Raw genomic sequence first — 19681 nt, 5'->3', positions numbered from 1 at the left:
GTTATAAAGGGGTAAAATGGCGGTGGATTAATTCAAAAATAATTTTTTTTCGGCCCAGTTTATAAGCACTTTTGAAACGTCAAGTCAGTCTGTTTGTAGTGACTCTACCACCGGTTTGGAAGACTGAAAACTATAGATACATTAATGTTTCAAATCAAATGTCTGTGTTTTTATTTCCATAGAAATCTTATACGTACATATCGCCATTATTCGTTTTTTTAATATATAATATATATTGATTTGAGTTTTTATTTTACTTGTATAGACATGTTATTACGCCCAACTGTACCTCGTACGGAATATACCGGTTATTTGTCTAGGTATGTCTTTGACTGGTGTTTGTATAGAGCTCGTTATTCCACATGCCTTTTATATTTTCCCTCCGATGTCGATATTTCTTGACGATTCAATGTTTATCGAACATTTATTGTGTTTGCTTAAGGACATATAACTTACTTTTTATTTAATTTAGGGAAATACGGAATATCACAGAATGCGAGACGTTTAAAATATCAAAAAATCATATTACGTTGCATAAAAAGTTTATTTTTGAGCACCATTTTTAAATGTTGGATACAAGCTTCGCACGGATGTAGGCTGGGATCCGCTCCCGAATCCCAGCACGCACTTCTAACTTCTCTAAGTTGCGTTTGAAGTAATTAAAATATAACTAGTTTCAACGGTAAAGGAAAAAATCGTGAGGAAACCGGGATGCCTCAGAGTTCCACATAATGTTCTTAAAGGTATGGGGAGTCCACCAATCCGCACTGGGCCAGCGTGGTGGGCTATGGCCTTGAGCCCTTCTCATTGTGAGAGGAGATCCGTGCCCTGTAGTGGGTGGGTAATGGGTTGATATGATGGACAGGTTAGCCCGCTGTTAACTGCATCATAACTTATCACCAGATGAGATTTCAGTGAAGGTCAGCATCGCAGCAGTAAAAAAAAACTGAGAGAGCACGGAGAGACAGAAAACAGAACAGTAAAACGGCGAGAACACTGTGCTGTTAATTGGGATCAACCTTATAGGTACGTGCTTTCCGTGACACGCAGTAATTGATAATGGTCAAATTTTAAACAAAAAATTGGACACCCATTTTGTTACAAATTTGATTGAACAACATCGATACGCACTTTTGCAACTAAGCCAATACCACCTTAAATATCATCAACAAATCAAAAGCCTATAACAGTCTAGTGGGCTAAATGGCTATCTCAACGGGGAGGCCCCATTATTGCCCCATAATTACCACGCAGCGCGCGGGGCAAATGGGTTAGTGATCGCAGTAGTTGGTACCAGTAGCACAGAAGACACTGCCTGTTGTGTTGACACTGTGTACGTCAACACAACCGTATTCTGATTTACCATCACCACGCGGATCAATAAATGCCTAAAATATATTAGGCATTTAAATTTAAGGCAAGCACTCATTTGCCGTAGTACTCCACCCCTGAGCTATCATCGATCGTGTTTTATTATTGGATTCGGAAACAAAAGCACCCCCGCAATGCAAAGTACACTATTGAAATCCCACGTACAAACACGGGGTGACACTGGCCGCAGTATCAATACCCTAATTAATACCCGCCGTCCGAACCTGAGCACTTTTTAATAAAGCATCAGCGGCGAAACTAATTGGGTTGCCATTTTGGGTCAAAACTCAACTGTTAATATGATTCGATATAATCCGATTTGCATCGTGTATTCCATGCCGTGACACGATGGCTGTTTGTAATTAATGCTGTAGCCTTCTTATTAACATGAAGAGAAAACCTGTCACGGTAAACTAAAAGGTAAACTCAACCAGGTACAAGTCGTTTATTAAGGTAATTTGATAATAGCTTAAACCTAGCGCGCCCTTTTAGGTTGAAAGAACTGTAATAATAATCTATGTTATTCTTCAAAGCGAAAACAAGATTGTTATTCTTGACCATATTTCTGACTAAATGGCTCATTCCATTTTACACCATTCAGAAAAATATGTGCAGGACGTTATTTAATTATTTAATAAAATTTTGGGATAAAATACGAAAATACTATTGCTGAGTATAAGTATATTTTAATTTCTTTTCATTAATAATTTAAACTAATGTTGTATCGAAGTGTAGGTATAGGATAATGTAGTAAATTTAATAAAAATACTAAATTTAATTTAACTCTGTAAATCCTAAAAGTCATCAAAAATTGTTTATTGTGTCCATCCAAAATGAAAATCCGGTCATGTTACATACACGTAAGGATCGGATCACGCTTACAACTCGGCATCAGAAATGAGAAAGGAGTTCTTAATAAATATATATTTCTATTTTTAACACGCAGTCCGGTAATTCACCTAGACTCGTAGAATAAAAATAATTTTATCACTGACTTACCTCAGCCAGTGTCTCTTGGCTATCGCAGTGTGACAGCAGATAGCATCGTACTGATCAGCGATCCATACAATGAGGATGATGTAGAACGCAGTCGTGGTGTCGTTGAAGAATTCCGACATGATGGCCTCCATACCTGATAACAAATTATAGGTAGTTCAGAACAAGTTCAATTTATTAGTAGAAGAGCTCTTTGTTACATAACTCGTTCGGGGAATTACTAACGCCATGCTTATTTCTGCCGTGAAGCAGCATTGCTGTGCTCCGCTCTGAAGGGCGTGGTTGTCGGTGTAATTAGGTCAGGTTGATAATAATAGGCCATCCTGCTGGATCCAGCAATTGTAATTTTTAAAAAGTCATCGAGAAAGAATGAGAAAGAGAGACAATGGACAAAAAAATTACAGAAATTATGCAGATACTAAAACAGCAACAACAAAACAATAAACGCAAATGAAGACAAAATATTAAAAATTACAGACGAAATGAAGCTTCATAAGTTTTTAACGCAAGCGATTGTTTACCCGCGACTTTGCTCGTCCAGAATTGCTGTTTTATCGTACGGCAGGGTATAAAGAGTTTCTTTGCTTTACACACTCCATGCAATGGCATTTTCCTACCAAATCGATAGGTCCGCGTTCCAAAAATGATACAAACGTGTATTTGGCTTATGCGAATAATTTTTATAAGAAATTTATTTATAACTCAATTATTTTCGACGGCCCACTGGCGCAGTGGGCAGCGACCCTGCTTTCTGAGTCCAAGGCCGTGGGTTCGATTCCCACTACTGGAAAATGTTGTTGAAATGTGTCTGGGTGTTTATATGTATTTTCTAAGTATTTATGTATACATAATTCATAAAAATATTCATCAGTCATCTTAGTACACATAACACAAGCTACGCTTACTTTGGGGCTAGGTGGCGATGTGTGTATTGTCGTAGTATATTTATTTATTTATTATTTATTTATTTAAAATCATTGAAAGACAGGCTGTGAAATGTACATCAAACATTAAATCACTAGAAGCAGACAGACTTGAATATTTCAAAAGTGTTACGGAACATCATAAGTTGGTGCAAAGTTCGTACTAGATGAGTCTTGAAAATGTAAAATTTAATATAGAGCTGTCGACAATCACGCGAGACCCAATTAAGTAATACGGTTCGTTTAAAATGAATTTCGGTAGAATGACGCCAAAGTAATCAGATCCGCGAAGAAGCTTGCAATTTCCCTAGCTCAAGCAGCGTAGTACAACCGCATATTTCAGCGGTGCAAGGCGACATTAAATATCGCGGGTCATATGTGAGCGTCACCGTAGAGAGTCGAGTGTCGGGGTGTCGGGCTAACTAGGTGTCGGCAATTACGCGCTAACGACTGAAATCCGAGAGACGTTAGAAGCTTATTAGGCGCTTCGACTGACATCGCGCTAGACTGGATTAAGACACTGACCAAAATTTACAACCTTGCGTAGTTGAGCCAGTCATTTGATGGTATAATGTGCTTGTAGAACTCAATTTTTTCGAGATGTATCTTACAGTTTATTTTCATAGAGTGTTCCCTGTAAACTTTGATTTCCACAGAAAACGAAGAATCCCATATTTAACTAATAGGCGTAGTCGGTGGCCACCCATTCCACAACCCTAAAACTGACTTTAACGGTCTAAGTGTTGACGTGGTTCAAATTATCATCGATAACATTCGTATTTGTTTTACGGTGGTTATCCAACGCTGCCAACTGTTACCGTTTTTTTACCATCTTTGTTTGGATTGCAAGTATTTAAATGTCAAAATATTCTCAGTACCAGAGTATGTAAACAACTGATCTCCATTGTATGAGGCTGATTACAGTAAAAGTTGGCATACAAACTCGCGCTTATAATATGTGAGCGGTCACCGGTTAGCCTCAAGTTTCGCAGTGTCGACTAATTAGGTGTCGGCAATTATGCGCTAACGAGCGAAACCTGAGCGAACAGGAGCTTATTAGCCGCTTAACTTAGCGTGCTGTGGCACAATGCACAGGCTAGTTTAATGCTAAAAACTTACTCAGGTGCATTGAGCTTACTACCATCGTTTAAAGTAGTCTCTCTTTAAAATGACAGTTCATTAAACATATCTTGACATACTATAAATAAAATACTGAAACAAAAGGGGAACCGCTGCTTAAAGTACTGTTGGTAAAGTGGTGGTAAAAGTGATAGTAACGGGGCAGGTCAAACTCGCTCATTGTCGTGTTATATTTATTAGAGTGAAGTTTCCCAAATCTCAATAGGAACCTACTACCTACTCGACATATTCAATAATGTTTTTCGTTCAAAACATTTTCAGATTTTTGCACTATTTATTTGGGAAGTAACCAATTCCGATCACCTGCCTTTTTTTCTGCTCCTTAGACTTGTAGCGTGATGTTACATAGCCTTAAACCTTCCTCAGGAATTGGGCTATTTATTGCAAACAAATATTATAAATATAATACAACTGGTAGTTCCGGATATTATCATAAAACTCTTCAGCTTTTTATAGAGAGAATGGTTCCAAATTTCATAACTAAACTAAATTGGTGAGACTTCAAGTGCCCTGGTATTTTCCATGTTTTAACAATATGAAAAGGGTTACTTTTAGACTTTTAAATTCAATTTACTTTATGGATTTTTATACAAAAGAATTAGCACCAATATCTGTCAAAAATGGTGCTAAATTATTAATCAATGGATATGTACCTAAGCGCGAGCGCACCAATGACACCTAGGAATTTCTCACTAAAACTTCACAATGGGAACATAACTCAACAATGGAAACATAACTCAAAAGAACACGACAAATGTCAGGAGACGCTTATACGATTAACATATTATTACCAATCACCAGACAAACGACGAACTGCCTTCTAACCAAATCCTGATAATTAGGGCTAATGATTAGGGATTAGGGTCCGTATTAATAACACTCCTTGTTTGTGTGCCACATACACAAACACTGTGACTTTGAAATTGATATTAAAATGGCATATTTGTAAACGTATGTATTATGCAAATAAAGATCTATTTATCGATCTATCTGTACCTGGAGATTTGCTCTCAGCAGAATTAGCACCATTAACTATAAAAATGGTGCTAAATTATCTATCAATGTAAGAATATGATAAAGCGCGAGCACATCAATGAATTCCACAGGAATTTCTCATTCAACCCTCAGAGCTCAGACAATCACAGCAGGGACATAACTCAATACAACAGGACAACTGTCCGGCGCCGCGGCAGCTCTATTTGCATGTTGATGAGGCGCCGCTGATACGATGAACATGTTACCAGTCACGAGACCAACGACTAGCTGTCTCCTAACCGTGTCCGGACAATTAGGGTTGACTCCATATTAATTACAGTCCTTGCATGTACCTCTGTCACGGTGCATAATTATTATGTGTCTCAGTTTCAAAGCGTTGAGGATAGAAATGTAAAAATGTCTCCTAAAATGTGTTTCCAAGCTTTTCTTAGTAACCCAACAAAGTTATGTTGGGTTAGGGTAGGTCAGGCAATTGCGCTATCGATTCATCTTAACTTTTCACAAATGTCAACATATTTCTCACTAACAATTACCATTAAACTGCGAGAATTGATCCTTGTTTCTTTACAAATATCAGTAAAGTCAATTTCTTGTGGCTTTAAATCTCGTATTTATTACAATTCATCTCTTAGTCAACGGCAACGAAAATAATTCAAACTAAGATTCCTTATCTTTTCTTTGGAAAATAAAGTCGTAGTCTTAATTTTTACTCAGTCCACTTTAATCTTTCATAAGAAATAGTCGTTTTACAATTTAAATATCTTTACAATGTTAAATGATGTTGGAAAGAACAATAAGTTTCTTGCCGAATTCTTCGCGGTAGAATCTGCTTTCTAAACTGGTAATAGAGTCACAACAAACGTTTGGCATTGCAAAAGTGTTTATATAAACCCCGTTTGGATATATATTTTTTTAAGGTTTTAACTCTCACACTTAAACATGAGATGGAATTAATTTATTTCCATCTTTAAGCTCTCTTTTTGCTCTTGACTACTCACATCGTGTCAATTTTTCTGCTTATCACATAGAAGGATGGCGTTTGAAGTTCGTTCAATAGTTCGCAGCTAAAAAGTCACGGTTGTTACCAATTCAGCGGAGCATGCGAAGTAATCCAGAGCAAGGCGAGTAAACAAATTACTGCGCGGGTCGAGACGGGGCCGGCGGACGACGTGCCGGCGTCCGCTATTAATTTTAATTCCGGCACGAGACGTAGATCGCCGGAGATGGGTGAGAGGCACGCGCGAAACACTGCCAACACGAAATAATTTGATGACAGAACAATCAAATATTCAATGCTGAAAATGTTTCTGATAGCTTGCACTGCTTTTTCACTCCTGGCCTGAGGATTTCTTATTTCGCATCACAAATCCAAAAAGAAGAGCCAAGTACATTACCTACGAATAAAAAATGTATTGGTTAAGGGTTTACATCACCATAACCAACCTGCTTACCGCGCGGCAGGCAGTAAATGAGCAAACCGACCTTGATTTATTTTTTAAATCTTCACTCTTTCTGTTCAATCTTCTTTTTTACACTTCGATAGTAACGTTTAGAATTGTGCTGTAATTGGCTGTTCAAAAAACTCAAAATAATTTATTATTTTTTCTTATGATTGGAGGTTACCACAAAACTTTTAACGGTTTAAGTCCATGTAACAGACCAAAAGTGAAAAAAAAATATCGCATCAAATTAAAATCGATTATTAAAAATATAATAAATCCTTACATTAGAAGCACCCAGTTCGTTTGCAGTTACACATCGAATAAATTATGGGAATAACTGTGTTCTGCTTCCCTACTACTGCTCAAATTTCATTAACAACTAGAACGGAATAATGAAACGCACACTTGCAGCGAGCCTGAAGAGCAATCCTTGCCAGAGGTGAACAGCACACAAATTGTTACTTCTTCCTAGTTTAATCAAGGGGGACACCCGCGGCGTCTGTCGTCGGCTTCCTTGAACTTGGCACAAATTGAGAATAATGGTTCCAGTTCCGCTATAAGGTTCTTCTTTAGAATTCGTATTAGATCGTTGGCGTTTCAGTTTAGCAGGATTAGAATTTTTTAACATTCTTTAATGACGATTTTTATTTTTCAAGGATCAATTTCAGAACCATGCAAATTAAAACGCACCCTTACATAGTACCTGGCTGTCCCGCGTACTATTCCATTTTTACTTAAACAACAAAAATATTAAGTAATCCATACATATCCTTTTTTTTAAATTCCAAAGTAAATAAACTATTCTTAATCGCTTACAGCGAGTAACCCTCCATGTTGTCAGAAATATGGGCAAGAATAACATTTGTTATTCGCCGAGAAGTCATCAATTTAAGAAGAGTATAGGTATGTTTTTTGAAAATAAAACAAAAAAAAAGGAGCGTGTACTTTTGGTATTTCTGTTCGCATCAGAAATAAGCATGGTAGCATGGAAGTTGTCGGAATCAGTTCCGCATTACACTACATCATACTGCTGGCTTGAGGGGTTCATTAAAGTACCACTAAATGTTTCATGAGCATGTGTTGGAGTTTTCGTTTCTCTAGACATTTTAGTTGCAACAATAAATTTTTAAACGTATAACAAATATTCATCGTGTAACAAAAGTACAAAATAATATTGAAGGATATTTCATAAGGAAGTATGTGAAAAAATATTAAATCAAAAGATGCGTATTTATTTTTCCTTACAAACGAATTCAAAACATTCTAAGGGTTTAGTTATTACAGCCCTATTGCAGATAAAAGACCGACACGCGCATAGTACCTACGCTACGCGAAGCGGACATTATTTCTTTCAGTAAAACATATGGCAGTGGTTTACTCAAAAACTATTAATTTTCGGTTTCACAGATAAGTCTCAGAGACAGCACACAATGTACTTCTAAAGCCTGTGATGTAATATTTCGGTTTTCATTTACACGTTGTATATTTGTGTTTATTTGTATCATACTTCCGTTGCGTCACCTTGGCTTGGGGTTCCAGCTGAAATTCAGCGGTGCATTCTTTCAAGCAACGTGGCATAATGCTGAGCCGGAACCTTTTACTAGGTTGTGCCACACATGACAAGCTTTATCCTGTCGTTTCTGCTAGTTTTGCGTTGAGGTGTGTTCAATTGGCAGAGGTGCTGCGTGGCATCTCAGGTGCATAGCGTTAAAACATTGTAGTGTGTTGCTTACTTTAGTAATAAAGATATTTTCTTTTTTCATTCTTAGTAATTCCCCGGACGCGCTCTGACATAAAAGGCTCATGTACTACTAAACAATCGATTTTATCAATGGTATTACTTTGTTGTGTTCTATATTGCACCCTGGTACGGAAACCTTTCATTTCGCGTAAGTCCAATTCGCACTTTAATACGCGTTAGGTACTACCTTCGGACACATGCTAAGCCATCCTCTGTAAGCCTCTACCTTGCCGGTTGAATTTAAAAATTCTTCGTTTTTAAATTAAGAATACGCAGGAATGCGATGAAATTATTTTTTCAACTGAAGTATGCAATTGTGTGATCGTTTTAGTATTTTGGATTTAATCAAGGACAAACACCAACCTTGTAACACAGTGTCACGCCAAGGTTTAATTTTATGTGAACCAAGTCATTGAATCACTCCCTTTGGGATCTGGATCATTAAGTGGATAAATGGTTAATGAAAATAGAATGAGCACTAAACATCGAAGTGGAATTTCGCCAGTCACCTAGCCGTCGTTAAATGTTGTTATCGTTGCGATTAAGTAACAAAACAAGTCACGGGTGAGACGAGCGGGGGTGAACTGCGGGGAGGGAGGGTCGTCGCGAATAATAATCTCAGTTTACGACGGGAGGCGAGTGAATCAATAAAAACACTAATAATGCACGAGCGTAATCCCGCTTCTGCAACGCGATTACCGTCACTAACGAGCTCGTAAAGGCGGATATCCAATGCACGGCTTAGCACCGAACTTAGCGCCGCGGGGTTACTTGCGATAGCCAAAAACGACGTTGCCCATGTACCAAGTTGTATTAAATCTATCGTTTGGTAGTTCCTAACGGATACAGGCGAGAAAATTTGATAAAGCGGAGTTAAGCCTAGTTTTATTAAAATTCTAAAAACTCCAATAGAATTACCTGGTAAACTTACGGTTACCTAAAGGACGCATTTTATTATAAGCCGAAGTAGTGGGATGTGCCTTAATACATAATGTTTGGGAGCGCAATGTTTTAGTAGATTTTTTGTTTGATTAAGAAATAATTAATGAATCATCAATCTGTAAGACTGAATCTGAGAACTTCCTTAAAAATGTGTTATTAATTAACCAATATTATTCTCAAATTATGCATTATGTAGCATATTGATCGAATAGGGGCAGCAGGAACAACTTTTGTGCAAGATTTTTATCACACGTTTACTTATTTTGTTTCTATTACTGTTAGTGATAACGAAACCTTTACGCATAAGCCTAAAACAAACCCATAAAAACCATTTTTCCATCAAAGTTTCCGTGAAACTAAGTACATATAATAGTACAATCTATTAGATCCAAACCTTATTAAGAACCAGTGAGCAAAAGTAAGTCCTAAGCAATACAAATCAATATTTCAATAAGCACCATAAAGTTAATAATATGCTCTACAAAATGTAACACTACTAATTTAATAACAAGTATATTAGATGAGCCGCAATAAAAAATAGTCCGACAAAATGTATTCATACTCTCCGAACAGACTACGAGAGGAAGGCAATAAACTTAAGTGATAATCTAAAGTATCAACCACCAAGTACCAAAAGCATAGTAAAAACTTTCTCGTTCAGCGAGATTACTCTCGCCTGAACTACGTTTCGGGACATACACATTTGTTAAAGCCGTCTATGGGCACATTTATTCGTTTTATAGCAAAATAGTCCTTATTTTTAAGGTGGAACAGGTGATCTTGTTAAGTTGGGATCCGAAGCGAGCATATCGAGTCAACGCCAATTTGTATCGAGCATGCTTGTTAATAAACCCCATTGTGTCCTCGTCGTATCAAGATTAGCTCACGACGATGTTCCTTTAATGTAATCTGTACAGGTTTTTAAAACGCATACCTAAGAAACCAGGATGTATAAAGTTTATTTTGTATCCGAAAATATTATCCTCTTTCGTGCTAACTGAGGAGATATCTTAATACAAAAACATGGCTGCTCAAAAATCCTGTAGCATACTCGTAACTTAATGCTATTAAATGTTTAATATTTTCCGACAACGGTTGCTTTCATCGTTTCCCATTTTGTGAGTAAGGCTTAGGTAATTATATCTTAACAATAAATTCCAGTAAAACAGAAGCTAAAATATCAGTATGCCCTTACAAGAGTTGCTTATTAATCCGTACTTCAACAACAAACTTCCTGCCTGCTATGATCGCGTATTATATGTTTTATAATACGCGGACTCTTATAAATAAAGATTTTAATTCCAAATATAGATAATGTTTGCCGTATATTTCAACAAAAACGAATCTTAATTAAATCGAGTTTTCATTTAATATGTAGCGAACTGCAGTAGAGAGTAAAAACATTAATAAAAGTATAACTACAAAAAGTAAAGTAGTATCTCCTTTGGTCACTCATCATTGGTTTGGAATCAGAAGCAAACTTAGGAACGTAAATCATAGATATTTTTAAAATATAAAATATCCTTCAAAAGCTTTAAAGGCTTTGAGGGTTTATTTGAGAAAATCTGTAATATTTACGTTTGTAGATTTAAGCTTACAAAATGTGTATTTCATATTTCTAAAAGCTTTATATTTTCTATATCTACAAACATACGAACGTTACAAAAAGAGGTTTTAAAAAGGATTATTTATTATATGAAAGATGGTTGTGAGATTTCCTGTGAACGTGTACACATGTACATTTTATATAGTAATAATATTATCAGACTCAAATAAAAACAGAATTAAAAATGAACGTCTTTTGATACGTCAGAATATTTTTATTTCAATGCAAGATAGGCTTTATGCATTTGCGCCAAGTGATGAAAATGCTGAACTACACGAGTTCTGCCAATACCATTAACAATAAAGAACCGGGTGAAGCTATGAATAATTTGAATTCGATTATGAAACAATTCCGGCATAAAAGAGAATTATTCTTGAAGTGAACATTTTAAAACAATTTTCCATTCCTTATAGGAGCTATATCTTCGATATTATAATAGGGATTATTAGCACAAGCCGCTTTCCGCATCGCAAGGGCGCCCCTAGCATTGAAGTGGAAGAGGAGTCAATCATTAGAGCCGCTGAAGAGGTTAATTTCGGTAATCCTCTTTGCCGCTCACCTACAATCTGTAGCGAGACTCCCGCCACAGACAGCGTTGAGTAGATTAATGTCGTCGGTACAACAAAAGTGATACTAAAGCTCGAGATACACTCGCAAGCCATTTGGTCATGTATGCAATAAATGAAAAGTGTGTTCAACACATTGATCTTCACACCTTTAATATACAGCATATATGAAGCATTTAAAAGAAAACTAATCCAACATGTATGCTACTTAATTTTATAAAATTAATAAGACCATCATGACAAGGGGACTAATGATAGTTATGGTTGTACAAACTTAAATATTTCGCAATCTACATGCAAAATTGATTTCGCTTATCAGATGGACATATAACTGAAATAGGAAGGTGGCCCTAAATTTAAAAAAACATACTATGAAAATTAAGCGATTGGATTTTTCTGAGATACTGCGTTCAAGTCCAATTCTAGCTTCGAATGTTTTTATTTTTGTTAATAGTGGTATGGGATATGGTAAATTTCACTACTTAACGTAGATTTTGTTCATCAGTCGGCCAACAGTACTTGGTTTCAAAGACGAATTGTAGCAAAATAATAAGGGCATGGTCAGGTCATTGTGGCATTAATGTATGGTACGTGTCGCTTCGGTCCCTCGGGGTGGCGACCGCGGGTAGTTTAATTAGGGCACCGGTTTAACAAACTGCTAATGGCGAAAATGGATCAGTGTATCGGCGTGTTTAGCGGGTGAGGATGTGCCCGGCGGTCAAATCAACATTTGCCGACGGATCGAATTACGTCCCGCCACCACGTCACCCGTAACGTAATTGATTCAGCGTCCGGCGTCGGCACGCCTTTTTGTCTCCCGCCCGGAAAAATGCAAAATCCACCGCTAATTCAATATCCTCACACTTTCAGCATCCCCGCCTTTGGCTGTGAAATCTCTGATATGTTTTTTTTAGTTTATGTTTTTACACTTATTTATAGGCAGCCACATTATTGGCATTTGCACATGTGATGACTTATGGCTCTAAAGCATTTTCTTTTTCCTTCTTAAGCCCTGTGCACCACCTTTGTTTAATGGACTTTCAAACTTCCAATCTGATGGTTCAAGTTACCGGCGTGGTTGCCGGTGTAATTACAGACACACGTGGCTTAACACCTTCGCCTCAGATTAATGGACACAGGGCGGCACTACTCGTTCTCCTTTTACATGCCCTAAGAAGTATTGCTCCGGTGAAAGGCAATAGTTTTCCACTTACCATCAAGTGGCCTATCTGCTTAGTCTCTTAACTATTACGTTGGTGGTGGCATTTGGGCCTAGACAACTCTATTCCAACCTGTTCTATCCTGAGGTGCAGAGTTGTCGCGAGATCCCAGGATAAAGCAGATGCATTTAATACGTACCGCTTCTATATTGCTATACCACGACTTCGTTTTACTATTGGAATAATTATGGGACAGCAGACACGTGGCGAAAAGCGCGGCCTAACTTATTCTATTTTCACCGTAGAATTAGGTCAAAGATGATCAAGAAGTTAGCAATTATTACTGGTGTTTTTATGTAAAACGTCGCAAAATCTTATACGAATATCTAGCAACAACGCTACTGATATCTACTGCAGTCTATCTGTACGTTATTTTTGTGAATAATAATACGAGACCAGACGTACAAAACGACGAGACGAAGAAAATAAACTCAAAACAGGAGTACGTAAAAATATTCCAAGACCTCAAAGATAAACACAAACATATACGATCATATACCGAGTAAAGTCCATTGGTGAAACACAACTCGACACATGCAATTGAACAGCATCCGAAGTGGAAACAGATACACGGCAAATACACAGAAACACTCGTACTAACGAAAACATTTCAACGAGCGGAATATCAGAGGTGCATATTCCGTATTTTCATCAGCTGATACCGCTGTAGGGTTTATGTGTGACGCGAACTCAAATACACAAAGGTTAATCAATGTATAGTACCTATAAATCCTTTAGTAGTGGATTGTAGAATTATTATTGTACTTTGTGGTATATGAATAAAGAAATATGTGACGAAAAAAGTTTTACAAGCTCACCGATTAAATTCGCTGACATCACTTAATAATTCATACCTAGATATAACATGTTTTAGTATAGGGTACCTACAGAACACTATAATTTTGTTAGAATAATTGAAATATTAATTTTGTAAGAAATATTGCACCTCAAAATCCTGGAACAGTATGTGCCTTCATAATTGATTGGAACAGATTATACTATAGTTTTTTTTATTGGGGATAACATAACATAAACCAAATTAAGGGTTTAACTTTAAACTTACAATGTTACCATAGTTATAACGACGTTAACGACAGCAAATACACCTTTACAATTACGCAAACTCTAACTGATATTTAAAGATAATGTCATTAAAACACGATATAAACAAGATAACAGTACTTTTTAAAAACATCGTAACCTACTTAACATGTTTTTAAATAATTATTAAAGTTTTGACAAAGCTTTGATGAATTCAGCTTGTGTTTATTGACGACATCCGTCGTATGAAAGCGAGCACCTTAGCTTGCTTGATAAAATCACCATACCTGAGTCTGATGTCACTAAAATTACTCAACGAATAACGTTTCGTTACGACGGTGTAGTAAATGACAATGCATTTTAATCAAAGAATCCGAATCATTCCTCCAAGACACGGGATATCCTAGTTTGGGGGTCCAGGATAATTTAAGAAAAATATCTAGTTTTGATCAAATAAAAACTAAAATGATTATATTACTATAGTTTTTCTAGCTCTGATGAAACTAATTTCGACGGTAGAGATTTGAAACGAGCTGTTATGTTGGACACATACTGATTTGAATCGATATCGTTAATTTGGACGATGGCTTAACTTAACTTAATTGATGGTACTTTAAACAATTTTTTTTTTTGGCTTGTCCGAATTTTTACTTACAATGGATTAAAAAAAATTGTGAATTATTCATTGTAAATACAACACCTACTGAGTTTGCTCCGGTGTAGGAGCGAAACGGGCGTAGATTGCCGAAGATTTGTTTGGTTTACCCTGTAGGGTGTAATTTATTATTTCCTCAATCTTTAAAAAGTTGAAGAAATTATAAATTAGACCGCGCATATTATCGCGTAGAAACCGATTAGGGGTATGACTACCATCCTCCGAAACAGGTTAGCCCGCTACTATCTTACTTACTACCAGTTAAGATTGCAATCAAGGGCTAACTTGTAGTGGATTTAAAAAAAAAACACCGTACATATTCTTCTGCTTTCCGCGGAGTGTTGGAAATTAAGCTTAACTTTCATAATAAATTGGTAATTTATTTTTATTCTACCTTTATTCGCAACAATGTCGATGAAGTATTTCCATCTTCAGGGGAATTAGTCGCGGCGTTTTTAATTTGTTTTTTTATTGGTACACTTTGATAGCGGACCGTGGCGTATCGGTAGTTTTAAATCGAATCCTGCAATATTGCTTGCGCTCAGTCCCAGGCGATTTTCTAGTTGTTTTTCATTTCGAAATGCGTACACTAACGTTACCGTTATTTTATGAAGGCAATTCGAAATTTATACCGTTCAAATCTCTGAGGGTATCAGGTTAATATACGACTTTTGAGTAGCATGTTAGAATTATGATAACATATATAGTTAACTAAAATGACTTCATAACTTGCTTTATAGTTAGATATAATCTACATAAGCAAGTTTATATTAATTTTATTGATTTTAAAAGACCTTTACCTGCAGCGGGTCACCAATGCGATGAATATTATCTTATGCGTAGTTCTTAATCGTTCAGAAGTTTGCAAGGCTTGGATTGATAGACAAATAAAAAAAAAACACCATTAAATTATGTTCTCAAACATAAGATATTAAATAATTGCAACATTTTATACACATACATACTTAGTTATTATTACACGTCGGATTTGCAAAACGTCTTTATTTAGTGGTTTAATGATTATATTTTTATCAAGTAACATAATGCATTGTTTTTCTTAAAATAATACGTATTTCTTTTGGGGAGTGGAGAAATGGCTTTAACTTTAGTTTTTACCTCGCAACGCAATCTTAATTTGGAGCGAATCATTAGGTATATAGCCTTTACTAGGTACTCCCACCTTATGATTATTAATCCATAGTTTCCTATATATATCTTGTATCTTGTACCTATATCTTGGTGACTGCCCATAGAAGTGAAACTAAATCTATGTACATATATAAACAGTATACAGTACAGTGGAATTTGCATGGGAAGCGTGCGGTGACGATGACGATATTCTAAGTTTTTTTTTTCACCCACAAAGTGGTGCTCAACGCGCCTCAAGAAGTTTTCACTTTAAAAAGATTTCTAATTAAATCCAAACTTACACTGTTAGCAGTTTCATTTGATTAAAACCGTAACAATATACGGTTACAAACGTCGATACGATTGTTTGACTTGATCCGGACGATCACCGAACTAATTGCACCTCCAGGCGATAGCTTCTGATGTGCTCTTCACTAACTTTAAAGTTATCTCTCTATCTAGTATATATGTACGTTCGCGGACTAAATTAGATAGCAAATTGCCATTAAAATTAAACTTTAAAATTATTTTGTTACTTTTTTTTTTTTACAAATCCCGTGGGAATCGTTATCCTGAGATAAAAAGTAGTCTATTTACTTTCCGACCTTTTAACTAAACCTATTCAAAAAATGAAGTAGATCGGTTTCATAGTTAATATAGTAACAGTAAAGGTTAAAAATCCTTGGTTACTTCGTGTTCCCTTTGGTGGAACGTGAGCGGAAGAACGCGAGGCAAAAACAATTTAGTTAGAGATTAAAATTCTCAGCAGATGAAAATCAATAGGCCAATAATGATGATGATGATGATGATGATGATGATGAAAATGACGACGAAGAAAACGCGACGAAGATTTATTTAAAGAATCAACGTGTATTTAGAAACTTAAATCTATAAATGCCTTGTATTCGTAATTCTAAAGTGTTGATGAAAAAATTCTAAAAAAAAATTCTAAGAAAAATTAAATCAGTGATAGCTGAGCCCTAGAATAATCATGAGCTACTCATGCCCGTTTTCACTAACGAAGGACAAGGCATTCGTCAAAAAACGATTTATATTTTTTTGATCCCTCAAGTGTCAGTTTACAAGTTCTCTAAACTTTACTATCCGCCGAAACGGTGTCAAAACTTTAGATGGCGCCTCGCGTTGTTAGCTGTGAAATAAGATTTCGTCAAACATTTTTTTTTTCTCTAGTTATCACCTAAATCCCTAGGCATCCTATTAAAGCGTTTCCTAGGTTTAATGAAAACAAGCCAAGCTATTCTAAACATATATAACGATTCTGCAGGTAGGGTGGATTCCCGCTTAATCCTTCAAAGATTTTTCCTTATTTCTTTTCTGTTTTTAAGAGCCAGTGCATCTTAACTGTACGTTGCTCGAGGGAACAAATGTAGTAGCTAATTAACTTTATCGTAAAGCTACTGTTATTGCCTTGTCGGATAGCGTACTGTTTCATGGAGTATTAGCTTCGTAGCATAGGTAAATCATTTTGTAAAATTTTATGTAAATATATAGCTTGACATTATTTCCGACGTTTTTTTACCTGGTGGGTATTACAAATATAGGTTAAAATAGTTATAATGTTCTAATTGTAGTTATATTTACAAATACCTAGTCATAACATTTTGTCAATTACGTTAATTTATATTTTGAACTCCTGACGCAATAACATTAAGTCGCCTTTCTGTCATAGTATCTATACAAAAAGCTCATGAAAGCTTTAGTTAACAGCGCAAAAATAGCACAATTTGAATTAAATCAATACGGGAAGAAACAAGGTAGACACCTGGGATACTTTATGACATTTCCAGAAGTCTACTGCAACTAGGACTACCTGCTAGGTTTCTAGAACGTACGATGGAGTTGCAAGCTCTGCGAGGAGATCGATGTTCTAATCATTCATGACTCATCACTAAAGTGTCATCTGTTATAAGTTGCTTGGCAGTGTTAAGTATTTGTTGAAAAATTGTATGGATATTTTTTGACAACCACTTATTGTTGCTAAAGTAAGATATCTAAAGATTACAGATAAATTAAATATTTGAAATGGACATAAAACACCAGGAGGTATCTTTGCTGCGTTTAAATTTTAATAAAAGACTGAAATGATTCGCAATCAATTTAATAAAATATCTGGAACTTATCAAGTTGAAGTTATCAGAAGATTAAATTATTTACCCGCTTTATAAAATTACTGTAACACAAACGAAGACCTCCACACAGCGGCCTCTGTAATAATATTAAGAATGCGACAAAAATACTGCAAATATCATATTGCAATTTTCAAAAAACCCTACAAGTTTAACAAGATAGCAAGAAAATACTCAGTGAAAAGTCAATCAAAAATGTTTGGCTTCACAGGTAATTTTTCTTAGTAAGATGAAGACGTTTTACACCTCTGGACCTTAAGGCCGGACATCCCATCCGACGGTAAACCTCACGGCAATTCACACGCAACTACGGGATAATAAACTTCAGTTTATGAACCTTGACCTTTGAATTTCACGAAGTGCTTGTTTTCCATCGCATTTCTATCCTTTCTTTAGCAGTTTAATTTAGATATAATCTTAAAGCATATGACATACATATTGACCGTAGAATTTAACGAAACGCTCTTATATTCGTCACATATTTATCCTTTTATGGTCTTTATAGTGTTTTTAGTTCACCCGGCTGTTATATTAAACCCAAAACCTCTAGTTGGTTTCTACGTGACATCGTACCGAAACGCTAAGTGGCTAGGCGTGCGGCACGTCGTTGGGTGGTAGCAAGCCACGGCTAAAGTGTTCAACAAGAAAAAGTTTACATTTTTCTCCCGTCGGTTTTCTTATATTTTAAATGCAATGCCAAAAGTATTATATCAAAAGTTTTATATACCGGGCATATAGTTTTTATATGATAACTAGCGTACCCAGCCTTAATTTAAGTCTCATAATATATTAAATCATTTATTTCCCTCCGTATTCATTCTCTTCTATTCTCTTCTCGAGCGGGTGAAGATCATTATCTACACCCATGTACACCCAACAATAGAATATCATCATAGTAAATTAAAGCTGTATTTGACAGTTTGACAGTTCAAAAATATTTGTTAAAATCGGTCCAGCCGTTTCGGAGCCTATACGGAACATACCCACACACTTTCTCTTTTATATATATAGAAGATAGAAGATATAGAAGATAAATACATATGCCCAATTTTAAATAAAAGTGACAATCAACAACGCACCTTCACTTTACAAGATTGACATTTTATACCTCAGTTCCCGTAGTTAGGGCGGGCATAACCTCGAAGGACTCGTTAAACCTGCCCAGAAAATCCCTCTACCATCATGTAAACACAACACTATGAACCCAAAAGAAGATAATAATTCTATAAGAACATAATCAGATAATGTTGTGGCTTCTTATTTTTTTTCACTTTACGTTTATTTATTAAATTATTTATTTCGTGGAAAGATGAAGTTATCGAGTTTATCTATTATTTAAGTATACTTAAATAGTAGAGAGAATACAGATTTGTAATACTTAAATCTAATTGGAATTTATAACATTATTATAAACCTATAAACGAAAAAAAATTGGTATAGTCGCAAACTAAATAAAGAATGGCACATTATAACATAACTTATTATACAAACATATAAAAACAAAACACCATAAGCCAAGTAGCGGCGGCAACATGGGATAATCGGACAAAATATTATTTAAAGCTAATTTGAACTTGGAAAAAAGAGATGAAAAATATCTTTTTCCAAAATTAACTCACTAAATTGGTTGCAACTTCTTCTTATAATCATATGTATTGGTAGCATAATTTTTCTCACTGGGTGCAAATTGAAACAATTTTGGAAGCCGTCATTTGGACATTGGTATATTATTCACAATATATAAATATTTAAATTACAATAAATGTA

General features: G+C 35.8%; 1 protein-coding gene across 1 annotated transcript in view; it reads right to left on the bottom strand.

The window, feature by feature from the left end:
* The window catches only part of LOC120633031 (membralin), a 155271-nt gene that overhangs the window by 67298 nt on the left and 68292 nt on the right, over nt 1–19681 (bottom strand). Inside the window, exon 9 of the mRNA XM_039903069.1 lies at nt 2371–2503. Within this exon, the coding sequence (XP_039759003.1) occupies nt 2371–2503 (133 nt within the window). The remainder of the gene's footprint in view (nt 1–2370; nt 2504–19681) is intronic.

This window comes from Pararge aegeria, chromosome 21, assembly GCF_905163445.1.
Source record: "Pararge aegeria chromosome 21, ilParAegt1.1, whole genome shotgun sequence".
NCBI classification, from domain to species: Eukaryota; Metazoa; Arthropoda; class Insecta; order Lepidoptera; family Nymphalidae; genus Pararge; species Pararge aegeria.
The sequence above is the reverse complement of the archived record's forward strand: the minus strand, read 5'-3'. Positions and strand labels throughout refer to the sequence as shown.